Raw genomic sequence first — 27,101 nt, forward strand, 5'->3', positions numbered from 1 at the left:
CAAGGTTCCTTTGAGCTTGTGGAGCCAAACGTGGATGTTGAAGTCCGTCCCCAAATCTCCACTCTGAAAACACAGGCTTCTCTTACATTGCTTGGTTCCCATCGCTTTTCTAAGTTCTCTACCTGGCAAGCTTTGAGACGTGCCATTGCTACTCTTCTTCATGTTGCAATCAGCTTTCATACGGTCACAGAAAACAGACAGTGTAAAAGGTGGCACTTATGTCAGAAAGCAGGCACACCTGACCAGCTCAATCTATCAGAGGATGTCATTATTCGGACTGTCCAGGAAGAGGCATATGCTGAAGAATTGGCCTGTCTCAAAAACGGTCAAGTGATCTCACGAAGAAGTCCTCTTAAGGCCCTGGATCCCTTTATTGATGAACACAACATCCTAAGAGTAGGTGGTCGGATGAGACATGGAGAAATTTCTCTATAAGAAAAGCACCCTGAGATCATTCCTGGTAAGACCCATATTGCCACACTGTTGGTCCGATATTACCATGAACAAACCCTGCACCAAGGCCGTCACTTCACCGAAGGTGCAATTCGTGCAGCAGGTATCTGGATTATTGGTTTGAAGAGACTGGTTGGCAATGTCATTTATCATTGTGTCACATGTCGAAAGCTCCGTGGTGTCCCTCCACAACAAAAGATGGCCGACTTGCCAGCAGATCGTCTCTCCATGGACCCTCCATTTACTTACATTGGATTGGATGTGTTTGGCCCATGGAATGTTGTTGCAAGGCGTACAAGGGGTGGTCTCGCCCATAGTAAAAGATGGGCTGTGATATTCACTTGCATGGCTGTTAGAGCAGTTCACATTGAGGTTATCGAGTCTTTAGACACCTCCTGCTTTATCAATGCCCTCAGGAGATTTTTGGCCATTCGAGGTCCTGTGAAACAGATCCGATCGGACAGAGGCACAAATTTTGTGAGTGCATCAGCAGACCTAAAGATCCCATCTAATATTGACTCCAAATCTGTTGAGAAGTATTTGGCAGACAGAGGCTGCTCATGGGTCTTTAACCCCCCACATGCATCTCATATGGGTGGCTCGTGGGAAAGGTTAATTGGCATAGCCAGAAGAATCCTGGATTCAATGTTTCTGCAAGTTGGGACATCAAGTTTGACACATGAGGTGCTTACTACACTGATGGCAGAAGTGGTAGCGATTATAAATTCAAGGCCTCTCCTACCAGTGTCTACTGATCCAAGTGACCCAGTTATACTCACCCCAGCTACCCTCTTAACTCAAAAGACGGGTGTTCCATCAGTTCCACCTGCAGACCCTAATGTTAAGGACCTCTGTAAGCAGCAATGGCGCCAAGTCCAACATCTGGCCCAAACTTTCTGGAGCAAATGGAGAAGACAGTATCTGTCAACATTGCAGCCAAGAAGGAAGTGGCACGACACTCAGACGAATCTGGAGACTGGGAGCATTGTGCTTCTACGGGACCAGCAACTCAAGAGGAATGAATGGCCCCTGGGAATAATTACTCAAGTTCTCCCCAGTCAAGACAACAAGGTCCGCAAAGCAGAGGTCAAGGTGTCAAGGCAGGATGGAACTAAAGTATTTCTGAGGCCAGTGACGGAGCTCATTCTTCTGTTATCACCACCGTAGGACTAAATTGTTTTAGAAGTGTTTCTTATTCAATGTTGATAGTGGCATTTATCTATGCCAGGCGGGGAGTGTGCTGTTAGAGTGGTATTAGTGTTGTTGTAAGTGTAGTTTTAGCACCCCCAACAGGAGATTTTGTAAATAGCAAGTGACGTCACAGGAAGTAAAAAATCGGTGGATGTTTACATGGTGCTTGACGTCTGATCATTATCCACGTCCATCTGCCTCCATCCTTCGTCTTTCGTGTTATCGTCTGTATGTATACTGTTTATTATCTACTTATGTTTAGCTTATTCACTATATTTTACTGTAACAAAATGGTGCATGTTGTAATCGTATTTTTTGTTGTATTTATTTCAGTTTCACACTTTCTGCATTAGTAAACCTGTGACGTCACTTGCTATTTACAAAATCTCCTGTTGGGGGTGCTAAAACTACACTTACAACAACACTAATACCACTCTAACAGCACAGTAGTGTTGTATATGGAGTACGGTCATCACCAGGAGAATAAATCGTCCTGTTGAAGGTAAAAGGAGCTCAACGTGTGTCTCGTCTTTTCTATATTGCAGCATCACACGTTGAGGGAAGATCATCTGCTACATTACCCTCAGCCATCCGAGGCTGCAGGGTAACAGAGGCAGGTACAAACTGGCTTCCTGCACATCAGTGCTTCCTTCAGTAACAACTTCCAGAGTGTTGTGAGCACAATCAAATGGGTGTCATGTATGGAGAATCGCAAAAAGATCCGATTTTTGAGTTTACAGTTGAACTGAAATGGATTTGATTCAAGTAGGTGCATCTCAGTTATACAGTTTTATACATTAAAAGATACAAAAATAAACAGATAATTAAATAACTTGTTAGAATATATTTACAAAGTTTTTTCCATCTATTTCTAAACTTTCTAACTTCTTTTCTGCAGTTCCAGGGTGAGTCTTTCTTCATGACTCTTTAAGGAATGAGAAGCTCAGCTCAATGTTTTTATCCAACCTTGTTATTAATCAGTGAAATAAGTTGGAGGAGAGACGTTTGGTTCCTGTTGCAGCTCAGTGTTAATCTGGTTAATCTGAGAGATGAGCTCCAGTCTAACACTGCAGTGAGGATTAAAACCGGCCAGACAAGGTGAGGGACGGAGGAGAGGTCACCATCAGGAAGTTTGAATCTCTGCAACAAACTGCATTTTAATCACAACCAGCTGCTGATTTTACTGGGTTTTGCTTTTTCCAGTTAAATCCTTTATTTTCCGGTTTGGGTTGAATCAGGTGTGGCCCACGTTGGCGCTGTGGCGGGTCATATCCATGTTGGTTTATTCACTAAAAACAGGTTTACTTTTTGTTATCAGATTTAAATGTAAAATATAGCAGAGATGCAGCGATCAGACCTTTTCTGTCCAACACTGATCTCCAGTTTTCATTCTGCTCTGATCTTCCAGTTCCTGGGATTTTTCCTCCAAAGAGAAAAATGTTCTGCAGGTTCTGAGTTTCAGGTAGAAGTTCTGAATGAAACAGAAAATATGAAGATTTTCCCACTTTAGGCTTCAAAGCATTGACCTCTGACCTTCATGGGATGGGAATGTTTTACTTTAAATCAGGACTTTCTGAAAGGCAGAGTTGATGAAAAAATCTTTTTAATGCAAATATTTAAATTTGAACAGGAAAAGAACAGAATGAGCAGCAAATGAACCAAATGCAGAAGAAAAATGTTTTTATTTAAAACACATGAAGAAAAACTGCAGCAAATTTACAAAAGGAAGATTTAATATTCAAATCTGACATGTTGAGAAAAATAGGAGCCGATAGAAACAGAAAATGATCAGTGATTGAGAAAAACTGATCAACATTTCAATGAAATCTGATGAATGAAAGGAAAAAAATAAGAGAAACAACATCTTGATATTCAGTGTGAAGCTTTGAATGGAAACAGACAGGAAAACATGAGGATCCTGGAATAATCCTGGAATAATCCCAGCTTCCATATTTAAAGGACTGGAAGAAGAAAAAGTTTCCAAGGACTCAATCAGAATTGTTTCACCAAGAAATAGATTGTAGAGACTGAACTATCTGTTCAACAGTGAGAGAGTTTCTCTGACAGGAGGAAAATCTTTAGACTCTTTAGACTCAACTCAGCACAGAAACACTGAAGAACCAGAACTGGACCAACAGACTGTAAATCCAGGAATCAGAGGTTCAGTGAATGTGGTGTTGAAGGTGTGGAGGAGGATCAGTGAGTCAGAGGAAACTCTGTAGAAGGACAGAATGCCAGCAGGACAGTCCACATACACTGCTACTCTGTTAGAGACAGAGGAGGAGGAGAGATGAGTTACTATGTTATTGTGCCAGACAGAGTAACCATCATCAGAGCATCTCAGCCTCCAGGAATGATCATTCCATCCAAACCAACAGTCTCTACTGTCTCCTTTCCTCCTGATTCTTCTGTAACTCACTGATATATTAACATCTCCTCTCCACTCGACCTCCCAGTAACAGCGACCAGTCAGACCAGTTCTACACAGCAGCTGATGAAAATCAAATCTGTCTGGATGATCAGGATATGACTGAAGCTCCTCCACACGTGTCACCTTCCTGTTGTCTTCAGACAGTTTGAGTTTTCTGCTCACTGTGTTTGTGTCGATGGTGAGTTGACAGGAATCTGATGGAGAGAACAAACACAATCCAGCTGCAGTTATTGATCATTTATTGACACTTTGATGATGACTCCTGAATGAGTGATGTGACAGTTTGAAGATGGTTGAATGTGAGCTGCTTTGTTGTCATGAATCAGATGAAAAACACACTTACACTTCCTCACACCTGGTGTCAAGAATGGGACTCCAGCAGGCTCCACCCTGAAAGGAGGAGGGGGGTCAGACCATCAGTCTCTTTCAGCAGCAAACATGGACATTACATGTCTCTCAGACACACATTGTCCTCCACTGAGACAGGAACAGTCCAACATTTAGATTGCAAACTGCAGTGGATGTAGGAAGGACAGTTGGTGCTGCTGCAGCACAACTCATTTCTCCAAACACAGGAAAAGCTCCAACAGAGAGGAGAAAGGAAATCCCTCAGTAACAACCTGAAGAAACTCACTGAAGCCTAAAAGGACATCAGGAAACTAAGGAAACATTTCTGGAAGCTCAACCTGATTTAATAATCAGCATTAAAATACAATCAATCTAAACTCTGACACAACACCTGGATACCTGTTCCATCCACACTCCCACACACAGATGAAGGAATGAAACACTAAACAGCCCTGCTGCTGAAAACCTGCTGTGGCCTCACTGTAATATCCAGAAATACAAACATTAAAAAGGAGAAGCTGCATCACATTCAACAAAGAGTTTAACAAGAATCAAAGATTTGATCTCTGAGCTCAGACTCACAAACCAGGGAGAGGCTTCCATCATCACACACCTCTGACAAACACCTCCAACCTTTCAGCACTTCCGCTACCAACCAACACCACCAGGTGGCGCTGCTGCAGACATTTACAATGAGACCAAGAAGAAGAAGCAGCATCCTGAATCCAGCAGCTGCAGAAATGGCTTGTGAAAGTGTCCAAGGAGCATCTGGAACCAGAACCAGCAGATCCAACAGTCCAGAGAGTCTTTGTTTGCATCTTTCCTCTCAGATTTCCAAGCTGCTCTGAGAGGGAAATGACATCATCATTCTACTGATGATGTCACGCTCTGATGTCACTGATCAGGAGCTGCTGGACTTGTACATTTCCAGCATGGAGGACAGAGAAGATCTCAGCTCTGATGAGGAGCTGGCCTGCCTTCAAACTGATTCAGGGTCAAAGAAATATTTCCAGATGAAGTCAGACTAAAATGTTGGATTGTCCTGCTGTTGCAATCAGAGGCCAAGAAGAAGCTTCAAGTTCTTCTCCTGTTCAGCTCTACGTTCCTGTCAGAGACTTCAGCTCCTCATGAGGAGAACAACTAAAGCCTGGAACAGACTGACACTAACATCCTGACATCTCATCCCTGAACAAAGCTTTGCAGCATCAAGGTGACTCTTAGCGCCATATATGGACAGATTTCCTCTAAAGGGGGCGGAGCCTGGATTGGAGGAACCAGCAGCAGCTTCCAGGAACAAACCTCGGGAACCTCTGGAGGAGAACATGGAGATGAGATTCCTGCTTTAATCAGTGGATTCATTGATAGAAAACATGACGACTGAAATATCTGAGAGCTGCAGCTCCATTTTCTACAGATCTGCTGGAACATCAGATAGAAATGAAGAATTTCATCATTTCACATCAAATCTGTTCATCTTCCACAGAAACAACTGAATTATTGACCTGAACTGGTTCTAAAAGTCTGGATGGTAAAAACATCCATTGTTTTTATGTCTCATTAGTTTCCAGAAAGAGTTGAAATGTTTCAGAAGCTTTTATCCAGCAGCTCAGTAAAGATCTCTCCTCTTTCCAACCTGATTTAGTCCATGAAGCAGAACATCTCTGCTGCTGCAGCAACAGGAGGAAACTTCTCCAGCTCTCAACTTCTACACTCTGACTGCTTGGAAACAGATCAGGGAGGAACAGCCTTTTCTCCAGGCTGCCTCCTCCTGACTCTAGTGCCACCTACTGGCTGTTCACCAGAGGTGGAGAAAGAACTCAAACAATGTACTGAAGTAAAAGTACAAATAAACAGACAAAAATGTTCTCTAGAAAAAGAACCACATTAACATTTTTACTTGAGTAAAAGTAAGAAAGCATGAAAAATATGTTTAATATCTGCTGAAGTTGTTTTAAAACCTGACAAACGAGCCTCATGGGAACCAATATTCTAATTTATTGAATATGACTGTAAATGTAAATATGAGATGGAGATTATTCACATTAATTCAGTAACCAGGATGTGGAGGAGTTTAACGTTACTGGGACATTCATGGCAGGAGACGCTGCGCTCCATGCGCCCCGACCGCAGTAATCAATGTTACTGCCAGTTCAGCTGCTTACAACTATTTAATTGTTTTATTTATTGCAGTCGATTTAAACTAGAAGTTTGGTAAGATTACATAAAACTTCTCTAACCTAAATCAGTTTAACACCCAAAACTCAGACAGCGTTTAGCAGCTTAACTTTCCTCGATATGTTTTTCAGATTTGATGGTGAATTTTTGAAAGCTAGCAGTTCATGATATCAGGGAGGCAAAGGCGGCACCAGAATCATTGATTACTTTCAAACTAACCAACAAATCAAAAGGCGCAAAGCGACTTGGATGTAACTTGTAACGCAACGCTTTATAGAAATGTAGTGAAGTAGAAAGTACAGATGCTGTAAAATGTAGTGGAGTAAAAGTTCCCACCATTAAATCTACTTACGTACAGAAACATGAAAAATGTCCTTAAGTTCAGTAACAAAGTTCTTGTCCCAACAACCAGGATCAGGTGAAGGACCTCTGCAGTCCCATGATGCTTCCTCTCCCTCTTCTAAACCATCTGATGGGCTGATATCATCCCTCTACTTTTTCAATAAAATGTTTTTCTTTCTCTTATTACGATTCCATTATTTATCCTAAATGTGACGTCAGAGCTGTGGATCTGGAATCTGATTGGTCGGACGGATATTTCCCTGGTTTTCCAACATGAAGGGTCTCTGCCTTTTTCCAAGACGTTGGGAATTTTTCCCAAACTTTATTGAACAATCCCAAAAGCTTTCCCAACTACTGAAAACCTAAACACATTAGTCTTTTCTTGGATCTGTCTAAAAGGTCTTATTATTGTTTTTTAATTTCTACCACAGTCAACAGAGCACAATTCTACTTTTTCACCATCATTCACTGCAATTCTTCATTTCCTCTGGAAAACAAGGGATTTCCATTCTCTCCTGATTCCTTTCATTCTTTGGATCATTTTCCAGATGTCGCCCCCTGGTGGAGATCAAACTACTAAATGGATGAAACTGTTAAAATTCTCACTTTCTTTCTTTGCCTCATGAATAGTTTTCTTCACTTTTTATGTAATTATATTTTATTAAATCCTGAAAGTTGTGAGTTTTGTTTAAAATCTAAAGTTCTTTAATTTTCTCTCCCATAACTTTTAAACATCCATCTGACCAACATGGAGTTACTTTTCTTCTCATCTTTGCTTCTTGGGGCTGATTGGTCTGGAGCTCCATCAAATATTGTTTTAAAGTCCTTTCTGCCATCAGTAGATCATCATGGAAATCTAACTGAACTTCTTTTATTAATTTAGTCAGAGTCCCTATTAAACTATTAAACCCATCCCACTCTTTAATTTTCCTTGTGAGCCGTTCTTAGTCTGGAGAATATTCCAGAAAACTGGGTAATGATCTCTGCCTCCAGATGAGGCGTCTAAATATTTAATTATCAAATTAAACATTCAGCTTCAAACTAAATGTTTCCCAGCAGACTGACTAAAGACATTTCTCCCTCTTCCTCCTCTATCAGACCTTCTCTGCTCCTGCAGCAGGTTCCTCCATACCTGAGAGCTTCCAGTCTCCAGTGTGGATCCTTCAGTCCAGCCCACAGCAGCTTCACTCCTGAGTCTCCTGGATGATTGTAGCTCAGGTCCAACTCTTTCAGATGGGAGGGGTTGGAGGTCAGAGCTGAGGCCAGAGAAGCACAGCCTTCCTCTGAGACCAAACAGCCTGATAAGCTGCAGACACACAATTCATCACATGATGAGAAGATGAGAACATTGAGGTAGAACCCAATCTTCATCTTCTTTCAATCTGCCATAAATAAAACCGTCACGGTTATGTGCTGAGACTCAGCATAATTAGCGACATCACAGTCAGAAATATATCATGATTATTACCTACTATAACATTTAAATTTACATCTTTCCATAGCAGCTAATGGACAGAAATCTTGTTCCACTAGGATTGAAAACATTTTACCTGAGAATTTCCAGGTTGCAGTTTGGACTCTTCAGTCCAGCAGAGAGAAGCTTCATTCCTGAATCCTGCAGGTTGTTGTTACTCAGGTCCAGTTCTCTGAGACTGGAGGACTGGGAGCTGAGAACTGAGGACAGAGCTTCACAGCTTCTCTCTGAGAGGTTACAGTCACTCAGTCTGAGGAGACAGAGAGAAAAATCTGTTACTCAGCAAATCAGAAATATTTATTTTCAGTCAAGAATTTTCTTCTTGGAAAGATTGAAAGGACTTTTTACTTCACATATTTTTATGTTGACTTTTATTGTGAACTGGATCATTTTGTAGATGGTTCTCTTGTCTTGAAGGATTGAACAACAGACAACAAGGAGGCTGGCAAGAGAAATATTACAATCCACCATGAACTAAATGAATCCAGTGTCAGTTTTAACAGAAAGAGTCCAGTGGAAATCTAGGCTGAATAACAGCATCAGAGCTGGTTTGAGGGAAAACACCAGCTTCAAGCAAAGCAGAGAGAATCTGAGATTTCATCTTTCACTTTTTAACTGCTTGGATACAGAGATGGAAAACTGAGCAGCAACTGACAAAAGCTGTTCCTTTGAGCAACAAGCTAACTATTTAGCTTCAAACTAAATGTTTCCCAGCAGGGACTTCCGGTTATGGCGTCTTACTGAGCAGCTGCTGGGCTCTGAGCTCCGACCAATATATCCTGCATTTAGATATCTAGACCACTGCTAAGATATTTTCCGTACGAGCAAACTCCCTGGGATTCAATTCAACCTGCCAAGATGCCGAGTAAACAAATTAAAAGCGAAAACAACCAGCAAAGAGGGATCCGACGCTGGAAGCGAAGCGGAAACCGATACATGGAGGAGGCTAACGCTAGCTCCCTGACCTCTGAAGCTAACCTCCTGGAAGCTATCCAAGCCTTGAAAACTCACTTTACCAGGCAACTACGGGAGATTATAACTTCAAATCAAGAAATTAAAGACACAGTTGGAGTATTCCTCGAGAGGTTTACCTCTGCAGAATCCCGCATTAGCAACCTGGAGGACGGCGTCGCCTCGTTAACAGGCAAAGAAGCGACCATACAAAAGAAAACCCAGGATCTCGCTTTGAAGGTGGACGAGCTTGAAAACAGAAGATCCAACCTGAGACTCGTGGGTTTACCCGAGAAGACAGAGCAAGGGGACATCGCTGCTTTTCTGCAGACCTCGCTGATGGAGGTCCTGGGGCGGGACGCGTTTCCATCCCCCCCATTATCGAGCGGGCCCACAGGCTGCAGGGCCAGAGAGCTCCAGGCCGCCCGCCACGCGTGATCATCGTGAAATAACTAAACTATCAAGACAAGATGAGGGTGATGACTGCAGCCCGTCTGAAAGGAAAGGTGATGTACAACGGCGGCCATGTGATGTTCTTCCCTGCTATCCGCGGATGTGGTGAAACAACGGAAACAAAACGACCGGGTGAAACAACAACTCCGTAATCTGAATATAAACTTTGGACTGATATTCCCAGCAAAGATGAGGATTTTCCACCGCGGTAAAAGCTTCCTCTTCCACAAGCCAACGGAGGTGGAGAAATTTATACGGGAAACAAAACAAACTGACGGGTAACCACATTTACACGCTAGATGGCGCCAGCGAGGTTTAATAAGGATCAATACTCCAATTGATCGGTGATCCTGGACAATACACATTTCCACTAAGTCTCCCCCTCTTAGCGGTGGGGAATAGGTTTTAGATACCATGGTCGGGGTTCGCAGTTTAAGGTTGAGGTGCGAGTTGTTTAAGTAAACGTTTTTTCTGCTCCTGTTGTTCTGGGATCAGTAGCAAAGCCAAGTCACAGAATAGAGGGGAAGAGGAGGTGGAGATTCCCACTGGTGGGAAATCTCAGGAAAGTCTTTTGTGTTTGTAAATGTTCAGTGTTCTCAAGGTGCAATGTTCTTCAAGTTGTACATTTCAAGTTCCTACAGTTGAGACAAAAAACAGAAAGAGCTGATAAATGGACATTAAGCAGAACTGAGTCCATTGTTGATGTGATCTCCTGGAATGTAAGAGGCCTTAGGAAATTGATCAAACTCAAAAAAGTAATGAATAGACTTAAACAATACCATTCAAAAGTGGTTTTTATCCAAGAAACACATTTACTTACAAACCAAGTTGCACGACTAAGAAGAAGATGGACAGGTCAAGTATTTTCCAGCTCATTTTCTCCACATGCTGGGGGCGTGGCAATTCTTCTTCATAAATCTTTACCTATATGTATAAAAAGGACCATCATAGATCCTGCTGGGAGATTCATAATAATCCAAGCCTCACTGATGAACCAGAACTTAATTTTGGTTAACCTGTATGGTCCTAATATAGATGACCCTGATTTCTACAATAATTTGTTTCTCTCTATTACAGCTTTACACGGTGATGTGATCTTTGGTGGAGATTTTAACTGTACTTTAGATCCTAATCTCGACCGATCATCGGGTTTAGATTTGTCCAACCCTAAAAGTAGACGGGTTACACAACATTTTATGTCTGAACTAAACTTAAGAGATATATGGAGAGTACAGAATCCAACAAAGAAAGAATATTCTTGCCACTCAACTACCCATAATAGCTATAGCTGTATAGATTATTTCCTAATTTCAAACTCCTTGGTTACCAGAATTAAGAGTTGTGCCTACAAAAGCATATTGATCTCCAAACACTCACTATGCATGCTTAAATTTTCACCCTTAACTGCGTTTAGACATAATCCTATTTATCGATTAAAACCCCACTGGTTGCAAATACCCAAATTTCTGAAATATATTGAGATAAATATTGATGATTACTTCAGCCTTAATAAATCTGAGACTACAGCATCTATTAGATGGGAAACCTTTAAGGCTTTTATACGGGGTCAGATGATAAGTTACACAAAAAATAAAGCTAATAAAATATCATGGAGATGCTAAAACTTGAAGAACAAATAAAAGAGACTGAGCTGGAGATAAATCTAAAGGGTTCTAAAGAAAAGCAACAAGAACTGCAAATATTGAGAGCAAAATATGACAAACTATCTACTAACAAAGCTTCATCAGAGATATTCAGATTGAAACAATCCTACTACAATCAGGGAGAGAAGGCAGGAAAACTTCTAGTGTGGCTCATTAAAGCTTTGCAGAATGAGAGGGCAATAAATGAAATTACAACTGCAAATGAAAACACTACTGATCCTCAAAAAATTAATGATCTCTTTAAAGATTATTACTCAAAATTATATACGTCTAAAGGGCACAAACCACAAGCATCACTTGACTCCTTTCTTAATTGTGTAAACATCCCCACACTTAGTGAAACAGCTAAATCAGAACTGGATATGCCAATATCTATAGATGAACTCTCAAATGCAATAGATAAATTAAAATCAGGAAAATCACTTGGTGCAGATGGGATTCCTTTGGACCTATATAAAATATTTAAAAACAAATTATTGCAGCCCCTGTATAATATGCTATTGGAAAGTTATACCATTAAAGAATTACCTCCTTCCTTGTGAAATGCGATCATAACAGTTCTACCTAAACCTGGGAAATCTCCCACTAGATGTGAATCTTTCTGACTAATCTCACTTATAAACTCTGATGCCAAAATAATATCTAAAGTTCTAGCAATCAGGCTTGAGAAAATTTTACCATCCCTTTCTGACCCTGATCAGAACGGATTCATAAAGGGGCGGCAAGTTCACCACGGTATCCGTCATGTTCTGAATATAATTCATGCTAAATATGAACATCCTGATACAGCTTTGCTTTCACTTGATGCAGAAAAAGCATTGGATAGAGTGGAACATAATTATCTCTACAAAGTTCTCTCTCAATTCGGTTTTGGTAGTTATTTCATAAACTGGATTAAAATACTTTATAATAAACCCTCTGCCTCAGTTATAACTAATAACATTGTATCTAAATCATTTAATCTAGGTAGGGGACACGTCAAGGCTGTCCCCTCTCACCCTCCTCTTTGTTCTGGGAATTGAGCCACTGGCTATTGCCATAAGGAAAAATCAAAACATACATGGTGTCAGAATAAAAAATATTGAATCTAAAATTGGACTATTTGCCAATGATATTATTTTAATGTTGTTCAATCTAAATTGCTCAATCCCCCAACTACTTAAAACTATCACTGAGTTTAGTTATATTTCTGGTTATAAACTTAACAAATCTAAATCCGTCATCCTATTTTTAAAACAGGCAGAAAGAAATAATCCTCCAATTCACAACATTTCAGGTGGCAAAAGACAGCCTTACTTACTTAGGCATAAAAATTACTGCAAACATAGATGATCTGGTTCAGGCAAATTACACGCCGGTGGTTAATTCAATAATGGAATCACTTGATAGATGGTCTACCTTACCTATATCTATGATTGGCCGTATAAATATTCTCAAAATCAACATTCTCCCTAAATTCCTATATCTTTTCCAGGCTATCTCTCTTAATCCTCCTGACAGTTTTTTTTTTACTAAAAGTCAAACCATCCTAAATAACTTCATTTGGAACAACAGACGAGCCAGATTACGTTTATCATTATTATATTTTCCATATGACAGAGGAGGGCTAGGTGTGCCAAATTTCAAGTGGTATTATTGGGCAGCTCAGCTCTACTGGATCCTGCTGGTTTTCAGCAACTGATCTGTCTTGGGTAAATATAGAAAATATAAATACCACTCCTTTATCCCTAAATTCATATCTATACTCAAGGAAATGCAAAGAGTTATTAAAAAGTACTTCAAACCCATTTGTTAAAAACACTATCCGAGTATGGTATGATGTACATAAATTCAAAATGAAATACCAACACTATCCCAATTCTCCCCGATCTGGGGCAACATGACATTTGAACCAGGTAGGAAAGACATGGGTTTTAAAACATGGTTTGCTAAAGGTTTATGCAAAATTTCAGATTTATTTGATAAAGGGATTATGATGATTTTTGAAGATTTGAAACAAAAATTTGACATTCCAACTAAACATTTTTTTAAGTTTATGCAAATCAGAAGTTTTGTCTTGGGTACTCAAAAGTCTCTAACATTACCTAGTTTTACTTCTATAGAAGAATTGGCAACAAATTACCATTTTGAAGAAGGACCTAATATCCTGCTTTTATAACATCATCAGAGACAGAATCCCAGACATCCTCACAACACAAAAGACTGGCCTGGTGTGAAGACTTGAAATGTAATATATCAGTAGAGGAATGGCAGAGGGCCTGTCTGAAGGCACAGACACAATCTATTAATACTCAATTTAAGTTAATCCAATACAAATGGTTGATGAGAACATATGTTACTCCAACATTACTAAATAAATTTAATTCCAACATCCTGGATACATGTGCTAAATGTGGAGATAAAGACAAATTGATTCACTGCCTTTGGGAATGTCCTGAGATTCAGAATATTTGGAAGGAGGTTTTGGATAAAATTTCACTTATCGTCGGTACCAAACTTAATCCCTGTCCTATTTGTGTATTGAAGGTTATCCTGCAATAGTCAGCCCCGCCCACTCCTCACAACTTCACAGGGCTGCCTACTGACCAGTTCTCCGTCTAACAGGTCCGGAAAATCTCTGAGATCTGCACTGTAAAAAAAGTCAGTAAATTTACGGTAAAAAACTGTAAAAAACCAACAGTTTTTGACCGTCGTATCCAAAAACATTGCATTACCGTAGAAATTACATGGAACTACCGTAAGTCGAAACTGCAAAGAAAGTCAGTAAATTTACGGTAAAAAACTGTAAAAAACCAACAGTTTTTGACCGTCGTATCCAAAAACATTGCATTACCGTAGAAATTACATGGAACTACCGTAAGTCGAAACTGCAAAGAAAGTCAGTAAATTTACGGTAAAAAATTGTAAAATGCCAGCAGTTACTGACCAGAATATTCACAGCATTATACTGCCGTAGAAAATACATGGCATTATCATAACTGAATAAACATATATCCTAAATAATTGTGACAGTCACGAATGTAGAAAATACAGAAATATAGTGTAAAAATATAAGTAATTGTAAAGTTCTTAAAAAATTGTAATATTGCCAGCAGTTAATTACCCTAAACTTAACAGTAGCAATCAGCCAAAATTACAAATTTTGCTGATGTTTAGATCTACAATGTAAAAGCGTAAACAAGACTGCAAAATAATTTTTTACAAAGAACAGAATGCTGGTGTGATATTTTGGTTTCTTTTTTAATAATGCCTTTAATACACCAAACTGAAATCTCAGCAGTAGACCAGGCATCGATCTGGCGATCCACCGATTGCAAAGCAAACTCCTACAGCCAACGCCACCATCATTTATGAGAGCATTTGATCATTAACATTAAGAGAACTGTATGTTAGCCCCTCTTGCTTGAATGAAGCTGAAGTTGGTTTCCAATTGCTGCTTCCAATTTGGGAAATGGCTAAAGGGCAATTCCACCTAATTTTTCACTGCAATCAGCATCTTTAATTTACTCTAGCTAAAAAACTACAACACCTAGACTCTTCAAATCTGGACTAGATTATTCTCAACTCATATCAGAATATTTAGAACCAAGTGTGGGATTTGTAAAACCTTTATCTGATTTGTGAAACTTCAATAAAGAACAATTCTAGTGTTATCCAAAATCATACAAGTTGTAAAGTCACCCATCATTGAAGTTTCACAAATCCCACACTTGGTTTTAAATATTGTGCTATTAGTAGAGAATAGTCTAGAGCAGGGGTCCCCAAACTTTTTCCTGCGAGGGCCACATAGCTGTTCCTTTCTCTGCTCGGGGGCCGGTCTTAGTTTTTGGAGAAAGATACCTTAGAAACTTATTGTCGGCGGGGGGGGGGGGGGGGGGCTGTTCTGTCTTTGAAACTGTCGACGGGGGGGGGGGGGGGGGGGGGGGGGGGGGGGGGGGGGGGGGGGGGGGGTTGCTGACTACGACACATTCGCGGTCGCTTTTAGATAGATTTTTACCCAGAATGGAAATGGAAAAAACCGTGAGTGAAACGGTGACTGGGACTGACTAGTATATATTTGAGGGAAAGTTAGTTTAACATCTGCTCAAGAGCCCCCTGGTGGTTGAAGAGAAATCCACAAACCAGAAAATACAATATATGAAAAAATACACTGAATGCTCTCTGGTATGAGGAGGCGGGCCAGATCCGGCATTGCCAGACCAAATGACGCAGGCCGTAGTTTGGGGACCCCTGGTCTAGAGAGTTTTTCATTTTGTTATTGTGATAAATAGTAGGGTTTACAGTAAATGGAGACTGTTATTTGTCATGTAAACAAATAATTATCTAGTTTGCATTGCTGCTTGATCCTTCAGCATCAGCAGCAAGATTCTTTTAACTCTGTTCCTGTAGTGGTGTCCTGAACTCAACACAGTAAAGTCACTGTGCTAACTAAGGTTGCTAACTAGGGTGCTGAGAGCCCAGTAGGCCTGGTCCTTGTCAAGATGCTGCTACTGTCTTTGAAATCAAATTTCTGCTATTTTTGCACGTTCAGGAGGAGAAGGGCAACACATCACAGGTGAGTCCCTTTCACGGTTTCAACTGAAGTTAGCTAACTTTAACCAACTGACAAAGAAATGTGTAGTTTCTGAGCCATGCTGTTTATGTACATGCACTGCAGCTAGATATTTTTACTATATGGAACATTTAATCTTCACAGATGCAACACTTCCATTAATGTTTCTGTAGGAACGGCTGCATAGATTATATTTCTGGTCTACTTCAGACTACATGTGCTTAAAGTTATTGTTAATGGCAGAAGCAACTTTTTCCAAGTTTGGTTCAATAATTAATTTGAATTACTTTGAGTGTGAAATGTTCATGCATGCAAGTTAAATCTCTGAAGAACATGTTAGCTTTTGTTTCAATATTTTGGTAATACTTAGAAGTATAAAGCTTGGCATCAGAGATATTATTTAATATTTTCCTTTGACCTCTTGACTCTCACACCCAAAATACTTGCACTAAAGTCACTGGGTCCATGACAGTTGAAGGATTTGAAGATAAGAGAATTTAAATATTAATATTTTACAGCTTTTCTCAGTTTGGGTGCATCTCTCAGAACAGAATTGAAATTCTTAAAACTACCTGTTCAATCTTCAAATTACTGTGTCACTTCTGCACATCAAAACAATTAGTTTTGCAAGTTTTGCTTTTGTACATCATGTAGCTGGTTATGTACACTTCTATGCTTTTATAATTGTAATTTGCTTTTATCGTCTTGATCAAAATATGTTAACCCTCCTGTTGTCCTCGGGTCAAAATGACCCGCCACTGTGTTAAACCCCCCCCCCCCCCAAAAAATCCCCTAAATGTAATTTTTTTAACTTGAGATTTTAAGACTTTTCCTAGATTGGCCCAGACAATAGAAAAAGTTCAGTGTTGCTTTTATTCTCATTTCCATGTAAGCTGTACAAAAAAAGGTACAAAGATGGTCTTCAGGTCAAAATGACCCGTGAGGCAAATGGAGTTGAAATCAAGGTCACAGAGTTATTTACAAACCATAAAATGTTACAAAGTTTTAGTTGTGTCTCAGATCAATCAGTAGCAGAAGTGAGCAGAGAGTGGAAGGCCAATTTTCCGAGCCACAATGCCAGTCAAACTCTTTCACACCTACTCAAGACTGATGCGATTTGATGACCGTGAATCAAGACCAGCAAGACGTATGACAGACAAACTTGCAGCCATAAGAGAGGTATGGGACAAGTGGGTGGAGCGGTTGCCCTACCTCTACAATCCAGAGCCTGATGTAACAGTGGATGAGCAACTGGTTCCATTTAGAGGTAATCTGTTTTCATATTTGTAATAAAAGTGATTTTCACTATTGATTTCTTTGACTGTTTTCTGTGACACTGATACTAATCACTGATGCTAATGTCTTTTGTCCAAAGGTTGTTGTCCTTTCCGGCAGTATATGCCCAGCAAGCCAGCAAAATATGGGATCAAGTCATGGGTGGCTTCTGAATCAAGCTATGCTTGGAAAATGCAAGTCTATACTGGGAAGTCAACCAGTGGATGCCCAGAGAAGAACCAGGGGTTGCGAGTTGTGCTTGATGTGACAGAGGGACTGAGGGGTCACAATGTGACATGTGACAATTTCTTCAACTCTTATGAACTCGGACAGCAGCTCCTGAAGAGGAAGATCACCATGGTTGGTACAGTTCAAAAGAACAAGCCTGAGCTCCCACCTGCACTGCTTGGGTCAAAGGAGAGAGAGGTCTTCTCCTCAAAGTTTGCCTTCACACCCACCACCACTCTAGTTTCCTACCTCCCAAAGAAAAACAAGAATGTAGTTCTTCTGAGCACACTGCACAAAGACGGCGACATTAGTGACCGTGAGGACAGGAAGCCAATCATCATCCTGGAATAAAACCGAAACAAAGGAGGTGTGGACAACCTAGATAAGGTGATTGGAGCATATAGCTGCAGAAGAATGACTGCCCGCTGGCCCCTGGTCATCTTCCACAACATCATTGATGTGTCCTCCTACAATGCCTTTGTGATTTGGATAGAGATCAACCCAACCTGGATGTCTCATAAGCACAACAAGAAGAGGGTGTTCCTGGAGCAGCTAGGAAAGGCACTTGTAACTCCACTCATTGAAAGAAGGAAGCATGTCCCCCACACAGAAGCCTCAGCAGCAGTTGTGAAAGCTATTCAGAGTGCAGCAGCTCCTGATCAACCTGAGGATCCATCTACCACAGCCACTTCCTCAGCTAAGCCAAGTAAGAGGAAGAGATGTCAGTTCTGCCCTCAGACTGTAAAACACATACTGTGTGCTGCAGGTGTAAGAAATATATCTGCAAAGGCTGTGCACTTGCATACTGCCCTACATGTGCCAATTAGTTGAATGGGTTATGTTATTTTTCATATTTTTGTATTGTACATCCTCTTGTTCACTGGAGAAAAGTAAAAGAAAATTAGTCACTGTGATGAATAAAAATGCATTCGAAACTCATTTTGCACATTTTTTTTCTTAAGCTATAGAAATTCAAGTGGAGAGGGAAAAGTCAAGTATTCACACATTTTGTGGTGAGTGACAATATACAAGATAGAATTTGGTGTTTAAAATTCAATTAAGCTGCTTATATTGGGGGTTTATTGAAGACGGGTCATTTTGACCCGGAGGATAAAGGGTGTATACAGAAAATGAGGACAACAGGACAACAACGTGTCTGTGTTGAATTCTCAACTTCCAAAATAGCATCAGTTCATTGTGTAAGTCTTAACATGCATAAGTCTTAAAGTTGTCATAATGTGAATCATATATTAATTAATTTATATTCTATTATTTTCTAAATCTGTCCTGAATTGGTAAATTGCTCCCAAGTGAGTCCTGAGTTTCTCTAACAGGTCAGTGTATGAACCATTAGCTCAACCAACGATCAACCAGTTTTCTGAAACAGATTGGAGGTGCATCTTGTGAACCATCAGTTGGCAACATTATGCTCTATATAGTCAGAACACAACACAATGTTACATGTCTGAGAACTGATGAACAAGTATCTGGGCAGAGTGAACAGCCAGAGAGAAGAAGAGGAGTGAGGCTGAGGAGGAAATAGTTGGGAGGAAAGCAGAAGAAGAGTCAGAAGAGGCTGAGGACATCTGCCAGTTTCCATCAGTCCAACATCAGGACATGGCTGAGACCCACAACATGATGCTGATGGAGGTCCTCCCACCCTACTGTTCATTCCTTAACCCCACTGAGGAAAAAAGATTCCTCAGTGGAGTTAAGGAACAAAGTGACTATGGAAATTAAAATGTAATGTAATTTCTACAGCACTGTACAGTTTTCCTTGAGGAGATTGTCCTGTGGCTCCTTTTCTACTTTTTTTGTTCTCTGCATTTCTGTCTTTTTCTTTCTGAATCACCATGGCATGGTCCATGAATAAATTATAGCAAAAGCGTAAATCAGTGTTTCTCAATCCTGGTCTTCAGCGTCACCCTGTCCTGCAGGTTTAGGTATTTCCCTTCTGCCACACACCTGAATTGTATCTCTGGATGATTAACAAGCTTCTGCAGTACTTGATTGTCATCCAATCATTTGAATCAGCTGTTCTGGAGTAGAGGCACATCTAAAACATGCAGAGCAGGGGGGCGTTGAGGACCAGGGTTGAGAAACACTGGCGTAAATGATCCTTTTGTAGTCTCTTCTCATGACTAATCGATTTGACTGTCTTATCTGTACATAGAGAGACTATAACTTATTATTTTGAGTCACTGATATGTTAACAGACAGGATTTTAAGAGCTGAACTAAGGATTTTGAAAGCAAACAAATGCTATTTTTCCTGTTTCTACAAATTGTTTTGAGAAATGCGCTTACTGTTTTGTAAATGCCAACAATGACTCGAGAAATGCACCAAAAGTGACTGAGAAAAACTAACCTAGCATAAATTGTCTCAGCTGTATCAATTTGTTTGCCTGTATGAAAAGTGTTCACATTTACAGCTTTGTTTCTGCTAGCTTGCAGGAAATGTAACTTACATAAATGGTTGAAGACAACCTATTGGCCTTCATGAGACTCAGATAAATGGTGAGTATCTATTTCATAAATTGCCTAAAACAGTTATATTTGTTTTTAGTTTGTGTATTTTGTCTGGTTGCAGACCAGAGGATCACACCTGTTGACAACAAACAAAGGTTTAACTACTGAATTTTCAGTCAGAAATGATCACACCACCTGGTTGAAGTACCTGTGTCCATATGCAAGTCAACAAAGGTGAAACAAACATTTAAGCGAATAAGATGTTCATGTAGTGCATCTTTCTAACTTTTTCTTTTTGTTTTCCAGCAGAGAGGAAACACCCGATTGACAACATGCGAGTCTCAATTTCAACCTGTGACTGGGAAGACTACAACCATCCTGAGCAACGTCTGATCTCAGCGACTTGTGACTCTCAACCCAGAACAAGAATCCTTTTATCACCATTTTGTCTTCTACAATATGTTATCTCTTATGTGGACACATACTGTTTGTTTTGTTTTTGTTTTCCAGATCTCAGTAATACCGTGAGGAAACTGGACATAAAATAGAATCAGTTCTTTTTTTAACTTGACTTTTTAAATAGAAATTGTTTCTTTAAGTGGATTACTCGTAATCTGTATTTTTGTTTAATTAGAAATTATTTTCTTTATAACTTTCTGTATAGAAATGCTTGACAAGTTACACTTCCTTGGTTGTTGTACTATAATTTGTATGGTAAAATTCTGGTAGGAACAGAGACCAGTAATTTACCATAAGTTTTTTTTGGGGGGGAGGGTTTACAATAAAATGTCAATATATCATACAGTCTGGATGTGTTTTTCACTCATGTAGATATTATGCCTCAGTCAGCATGACCGTATTTACTACGGCAAAACCACATTTTATTTTTTTTAAAATATTTTAGGAAGTACGGTATTTTACCGTATTTTAAAAATACGGTAGAATCCTGCATTTACAACATACGGTAAAAAACTGGCAGCTGTGGTTGCCAGAATTTTACCGTATATTAAAAATACGGTAAAATCCTGCATTTACAACATACGGTGAAAAACTGGCAGCTGTGGTTGCCAGAATTTTACCGTATTTCAAAAATACGGTGAAATCCTGCATTTAGCAAATACGGTAAAAAACTGGCAGCTGTGGTTGCCAGAATTTTACCGTATTTCAAAAATACGGTGAAATCCTGCATTTAGCAAATACGGTAAAAAACTGGCAGCTGTGGTTGCCAGAATTTTACCGTATTTTAGAAATACGGTAAAAAACTGGCAGCTTTGGTTGCCAGAATTTTACCGTATTTTAGAAATACGGTAAAAAAATGGCAGTTTTGGTTGCCAGACTTTTACCGTATAAAGACGGTAAACTTCTGGCAACTCAGCTGCCAGTTTTTTACCGTAAAATGAGGCCGTTTTTTTTTACAGTGTGGGTATTACCCTAAAAGTACTCTATAAGAGATAATCTATTTAAACTGGTGGCGAAAGTGATTCGTCTAGCTCTAACTACCTTCAATCCAGAAGTTATGACCCTTTACAGTTAAGAAACAATCAGCTGAGTAGCCCTCGCAGCTGCATAATTCCAATAACCACTTCTGTTAACGGTAGCCCACTTTCTAAATCATAACTTGCACTTGGAACCGGCTAGATTATGTTTAGTGACTTAGATGTAAGTCCCAGGGTCATTATTTACTCTCACCAAAGGAAATTATGAAGCCTCCTATTTACTGGAGTCATGTACATTAGTTTTACCTTAATTAAAAGAATTGGACAAAGATTAAAGGACTCTATTAATTCCAATGTCCACCAACCTCGTTAGAATTTTATAGTATAAATTTATTAAGCAAGCTTAGGCAGGGATATGCGACATACAAATCAATAATCAATCGTATATAGATCAAAAACAGTGTAATAAAATTTACATGCACAATCATACTACCCTGTCTCCTTTCCCTAAGAGTTAAGTCGCATGTTCTGAAATGGAATTTCAAGGAGCAGATTCAACTCATACCCAGATGATGGTGGATCTTTTGGCAACAGGAATTTCTAGCATCCTTGGTCGAGGTCTTTGCCTTGTGTGGAAAAATCCTCCTTAGAAAGGAAACAAAGCAGAACGGGTCCGAATCCTTTTGCGTAACCCAGTTCTTTATCCCTGAGGGACCTTTGTCCTTCCTCCAAGTCTTGTTGTAGAGTTTGAAAGTGCTGGGTTGAGACGAGACCGACGGTCGAATGAGGAACCAGAGATGGGGCGATGGTACCCAGTCCTTTCTTGGTGGTGCGAAGTCCGAGCTCCTCCGTGGTTCTGAAGTGCGGTCCGTAGCTCAAGCTGCTCCTGTAGGTTGTCTCTCCTTCTGCGCCGCCGGACTGGGAACGGCTGGTTCCTCTTTTCAGCCCCTTTTTATGCATCTCGCCACTATGTGTGTGTATGGGGAGGTGTGGTCTACGTGACTTTCTTCACATCTGCTGTCTCTCATGAAAAAACCCCCACATTTCTCAACCTGTTTTTGCTGACCATAGTGGAAAGTCCCGTGCTTCTCCTTTCTCCGTTGCTTCAGCCAAACTCAACACACCAACCATCCTGTGCGCCCTGGCCATCTGTTCAGAACTGCTTGCGACATTTCCTGTTTCAGGACCTCACCCATACATTCCTCTTCTTTCTCTAACTCACTTTTCCATCTGTTACAATCATTAAACACATTTAACCTGTATTAAACCCATTTGAACATTGACTTCAAATTATCACAAGTTTGATCCTTAGTTAATAATTAATCACATCTCTCACTTATTATAATTCATCGACCATAATCGTTTCATAGTTAAATCATTACAGAAATCAAGTTAAATCATTACAGAAATCATTACAGATCATATTTCAGAAAAAGTACATTTCAGAAGGTTATTATGTGATTATTGGTAGTCAGTTTACTAATCATATTCATTCATATTCAACTTAATTAACTTTTAATCAACTACAAGATTACTTATTCTCTCTCAGGCCTCTATGCACCTTTTCTGCATGCACCCGGAAAGATCTCACACCCTATGCCAGTTTTCTTGACAGTATCTTAGGGATTTTTCCCATTCAAACTCAAATAAGCAAGGTTGATCAAAAGTCCATAATTTACTGTTTGGTGCAGGACAAATATAGTATAGCTGGGTCCTGGAAATCTGTAACCAGACCCCAATTAAAAACTTGGATGTGTAAATTATCAAGCTCTCTTGCCTTGGAGAAACTCACCTTTATGATTCAGGGTAAATACTGTGTGTTCAAAAAGATATGGGAACATTTTTGCTATTTTTGGAAAATATAAATACTCATAATGATGATTGACTGAATGTACGCTAATTAATTTTGCTTATGTTTTTATTCTTATAGTGGCTATAAGTCTGTTATCCTCATGTTAATACCAAATGTACTCACTATCTCGAAAAATGTAGGAAACTAAAACACTGTTGTCGGGATGCCTAGAACCAGGGAGGAAGTTGTCATCACCTCATACCTAGATTGTGGACTGAGATTAAATCTCTTGGACTAAGTCTCAACATACACCCTGAGATAATAAACTTAAAGTACTCTGTCTCACTGTAATCAACTGTTTGTCACCTTGAATGTTTAAGTTGTTAATGTCTTTTCTTTTAATTTTGTTAGGTGTTTTGTGCACTTGTCAGTTATTTGTCTGTGTCTCTTTTGGAATGTAAAAAACAATAAACAGATTTTGGAAAACTAAATGTTTCCCAGCAGACTGACTAAAGACATTTCTCCCTCTTCCTCCTCTATCAGACCTTCTCTGCTCCTGCAGCAGGTTCCTCCATACCTGAGAGCTTCCAGTCTCCAGTGTGGATCCTTCAGTCCAGCCGACAGCAGCTTCACTCCTGAGTCTCCTGGATGATTGTAGCTCAGGTCCAACTCTTTCAGATGGGAGGGGTTGGAGGTCAGAGCTGAGGCCAGAGAAGCACAGCCTTCCTCTGAGACCAAACAGCCTGATAAGCTGCAGACACACAATTCATCACATGATGAGAACATTGAGGTAGAACCCAAGGTCTGAAATGGTCGCTGGATGGATGGATGGATGGATGGATGATGGATGGATAGATTTGTAATATGTGGAATAAATAAGAAAGCCAAGCAACTGCTGGGATCTGTAATAACGTTTCTTTTTGCACCTAAGATGCAGCAATTTGTCAAGTGCCCAGAGTTACCTGAGAGTTTCCAGGTTGCAGTTTGGACTCTTCAGTCCAGCAGAGAGAAGCTTCACTCCTGAATCCTGCAGGTTGTTGTTACTCAGGTCCAGTTCTCTGAGACTAGAGGACTGGGAGCTGAGAACTGAGGACAGAGCTTCACAGCTTCTCTCTGAGAGGTTACAGACACTCAGTCTGAGGAGACAGAGAGAAAAATATGTTATTAAACAATTCATAAAAAAATATTTTACTTTCCAGTCATTTATGTTCTTTTTTGAAAGATTGAAGGAACTATCTTATTTTGCACATATTTATGTTGCCTTTTGTTGTGAATTGGTTCTGTCAATAGTTGGGTCGCCATCTTTAAAGGACTGATCTAAAAAGAACAAGGAGGCTGGCAGCAAAACTTTTGAATTTCTCAATAAAACTAAATTAATCCAGTCTCAGTTTTAGCAGAAAGAGTTTTGCTTCTTTGATAATGCATAATGATGATGGTGTTGTTATGGTGATGATGTTACATATTAATAGACATTTTCCCCGATGTATCCCTGTGGGCGACATCTGGGAGACAATGCATCAATAAATAAACTAAATCAAGATGAAACAATATTTAGCACATGATTAAAAGTTTTCACTTGATCAACAATAAATACAGTAACAATCTGTGTCCTTACAGAGCTTTGTTGGAGGCTTTAACCACTGGCAGCAGCCTCAGAAGAACCTCCTCTGAAGCAGAGTATTTCTTCAGGTCAAACACATCCAGATCTTTTCCTGATGACACTAAGATGAAGATCAGAGCTGACCACTGAGCAGGAGACAGTTTATCTGTGGAGAGACTTCCTGAACTCAGAGACTGTTGGATCTCCTCCACTAGAGAACGATCATTCAGTTCATTCAGACAGTGGAACAGATTGATGCTTTTCTCTGCAGACACATTTTCATTGATCTTCTCCTTGATGTACTGAACTGTTTCCTGATTGGTCTGTGAGTTACTTCCTGTCTTTGTCAGCAGACCTTGTAGGAGTCTCTGATTGGTCTGCAGTGAAAGTCCCAGGAGGAAGCGGAGGAACAAGTCCAGGTGTCCATTTGGACTCTGTAAGGCCTGGTCAACAGCTCTCTGATGGAGAACATTTAGTTTAGGTTTATTAAATAATGAAGACTTCTGAGATCTTTCTTCCATCAAGTTGACCCCAGGTTTGATGAAGGTCCGATGAACATGAAGAGCAGCCAGAAACTCCTGAACACTCAGATGGACGAAGCAGAACACCTTGTCCTGGTACAGACCTCTCTCCTCTTTAAAGATCTGTGTGAACACTCCTGAGTACACTGAGGCTGCTGTGATATTGATGCCACACTCTGTCAGGTCTGATTCATAGAAGATCAGGTTTCCTTTCTGCAGCTGATCAAAAGCCAGTTTTCCCAGAGACTTGATCATCTTCCTGCTCTCTGGACTCCAGTGTGGATCTGATTCAGCTCCTCCATCATACTTGACCTTCTTCACTTTGGTCTGAACCACCAGGAAGTGGATGTACATCTCAGTCAGGGTTCTGGGCAGCTCTCCTCCCTCTCTGGTCTCCAACACATCCTCCAGAACTGTAGCAGTGATCCAGCAGAAGACTGGGATGTGGCACATGATGTGGAGGCTTCGTGATGTCTTCATGTGGGAGATGATCCTGCTGGCCTGCTGCTTATCTCTGAATCTCTTCCTGAAGTACTCCTCCTTCTGTGGGTCATTGAACCCTCTGACCTCTGTTACCATGCCAACACACTGAGGAGGGAGCTGATTGGCTGCCGCAGGTCGTGTGGTTATCCAGAGGAGAGCAGAGGGAAGCAGTTTCCCCCTGATGAGGTTTGTCAGCAGAACGTCCACTGAGGTGGACTCTGTAGCATCAGTCAGGATCTCCTTGTTGTGGAAGTCCAGAGGAAGTCGACTCTCATCCAGACCATCAAAGATGAACAGAACCTGGAAGTGTTCAAAGTTGCAGATTTCTTTGGTTTCACTAAAGAAGTGATGAACAAGTTCCACCAAGCTGAACTTTTTCTCTTTCAGCACATTCAGCTCTCTGAATGTGAATGGAAATATGAACTGGATGTTCTGGTGGGCGTTGTCTTCAGCCCAGTCCAGAGTGAACTTTTGTGTTAGGACTGTTTTCCCAATGCCAGCCACTCCCTTTGTCATCACTGTTCTGATTGGTTGATCTCTTCCAGGTGGGATTTTAAAGATGTCTTCTTGTCTGATTGTTGTTTCTGGTCTGTGTGGTTTCCTGGATGCTGTTTCAATCTGTCTGACCTCATGTTCATCATTGACCTCTCCAGTCCCTCCCTCTGTGATGTAGAGCTCTGTGTAGATCTGGTTCAGAAGGGTTGGACTTCCTGCTTTAGCAATCCCCTCAAACACAGACTGGAACTTCTTGTTCAGACCAGATTTAAGTTGATGTTGACAACCTGCAGCAAGACGTTCTAAAATAAGACAAAAAGTAAAATCAAGAACTAAATAAAATCATATTCTCAAGATGTTTTGCATAAATGTGATTCCATCTCTTCAAATTTCAGTAGATGTATGATTTATCCATCAGGTTAAACCTTTGTAGAAATCCTCTTACTGCTCTGCAGACGGTCAGCCAGCTCCTCCTGCTTCATCCTCCTCAGGAAGTTCAGTGTGATCTTCATCACTGCCTCTCTGCTGCTCCTCCTCGGCTCTTCATCTTCACCTTCCAATACATCATCATCTCTCTGACTCTCTGAGCATTCTGGGTCATTTGGACTCAGAATCTTTTGGATCTTCTTCAGCTCGATCTTCAGAAAAGCGACAATGTTGTCCTCCAGCGTCTGGAATAGAATAATAGATGAAGGAAACATCAGACTGAAATCAAGCAGCCAAACACCAGATGGATGTTTGACAGACTGACAGTCCTCTGGTCTACAAA

The 27,101-nt window shown here is 40.3% G+C and overlaps 2 protein-coding genes across 2 annotated transcripts in view; one reads left to right on the forward strand and one right to left on the reverse strand.

The window, feature by feature from the left end:
• The first annotated feature begins 455 nt into the window (after window positions 1-455).
• On the forward strand, window positions 456-2,001 carry LOC116724575 (uncharacterized). The gene has a single exon (XM_032570342.1). It carries the CDS (start codon window positions 652-654, stop codon window positions 1,618-1,620), a length of 969 nt encoding a protein of 322 aa, XP_032426233.1. The 5' UTR covers window positions 456-651; the 3' UTR covers window positions 1,621-2,001.
• Window positions 2,002-3,742: 1,741 nt separating this feature from the next.
• Window positions 3,743-27,101, reverse strand: part of LOC116724447 (NLR family CARD domain-containing protein 3-like) — a 30,423-nt gene continuing 7,064 nt past the window's right edge. The window contains exons 4-10 of the mRNA XM_032570165.1: window positions 26,778-27,003; window positions 24,849-26,634; window positions 24,196-24,369; window positions 8,491-8,664; window positions 8,073-8,246; window positions 4,419-4,465; window positions 3,743-4,269 (exon numbers count right to left, since the gene is read on the reverse strand). Coding sequence (XP_032426056.1) covers window positions 3,743-4,269; window positions 4,419-4,465; window positions 8,073-8,246; window positions 8,491-8,664; window positions 24,196-24,369; window positions 24,849-26,634; window positions 26,778-27,003 — 3,108 coding nt within the window. The remainder of the gene's footprint in view (window positions 4,270-4,418; window positions 4,466-8,072; window positions 8,247-8,490; window positions 8,665-24,195; window positions 24,370-24,848; window positions 26,635-26,777; window positions 27,004-27,101) is intronic.

Source organism: Xiphophorus hellerii, chromosome 8, assembly GCF_003331165.1.
Source record: "Xiphophorus hellerii strain 12219 chromosome 8, Xiphophorus_hellerii-4.1, whole genome shotgun sequence".
Classification (NCBI taxonomy): domain Eukaryota; kingdom Metazoa; phylum Chordata; class Actinopteri; order Cyprinodontiformes; family Poeciliidae; genus Xiphophorus; species Xiphophorus hellerii.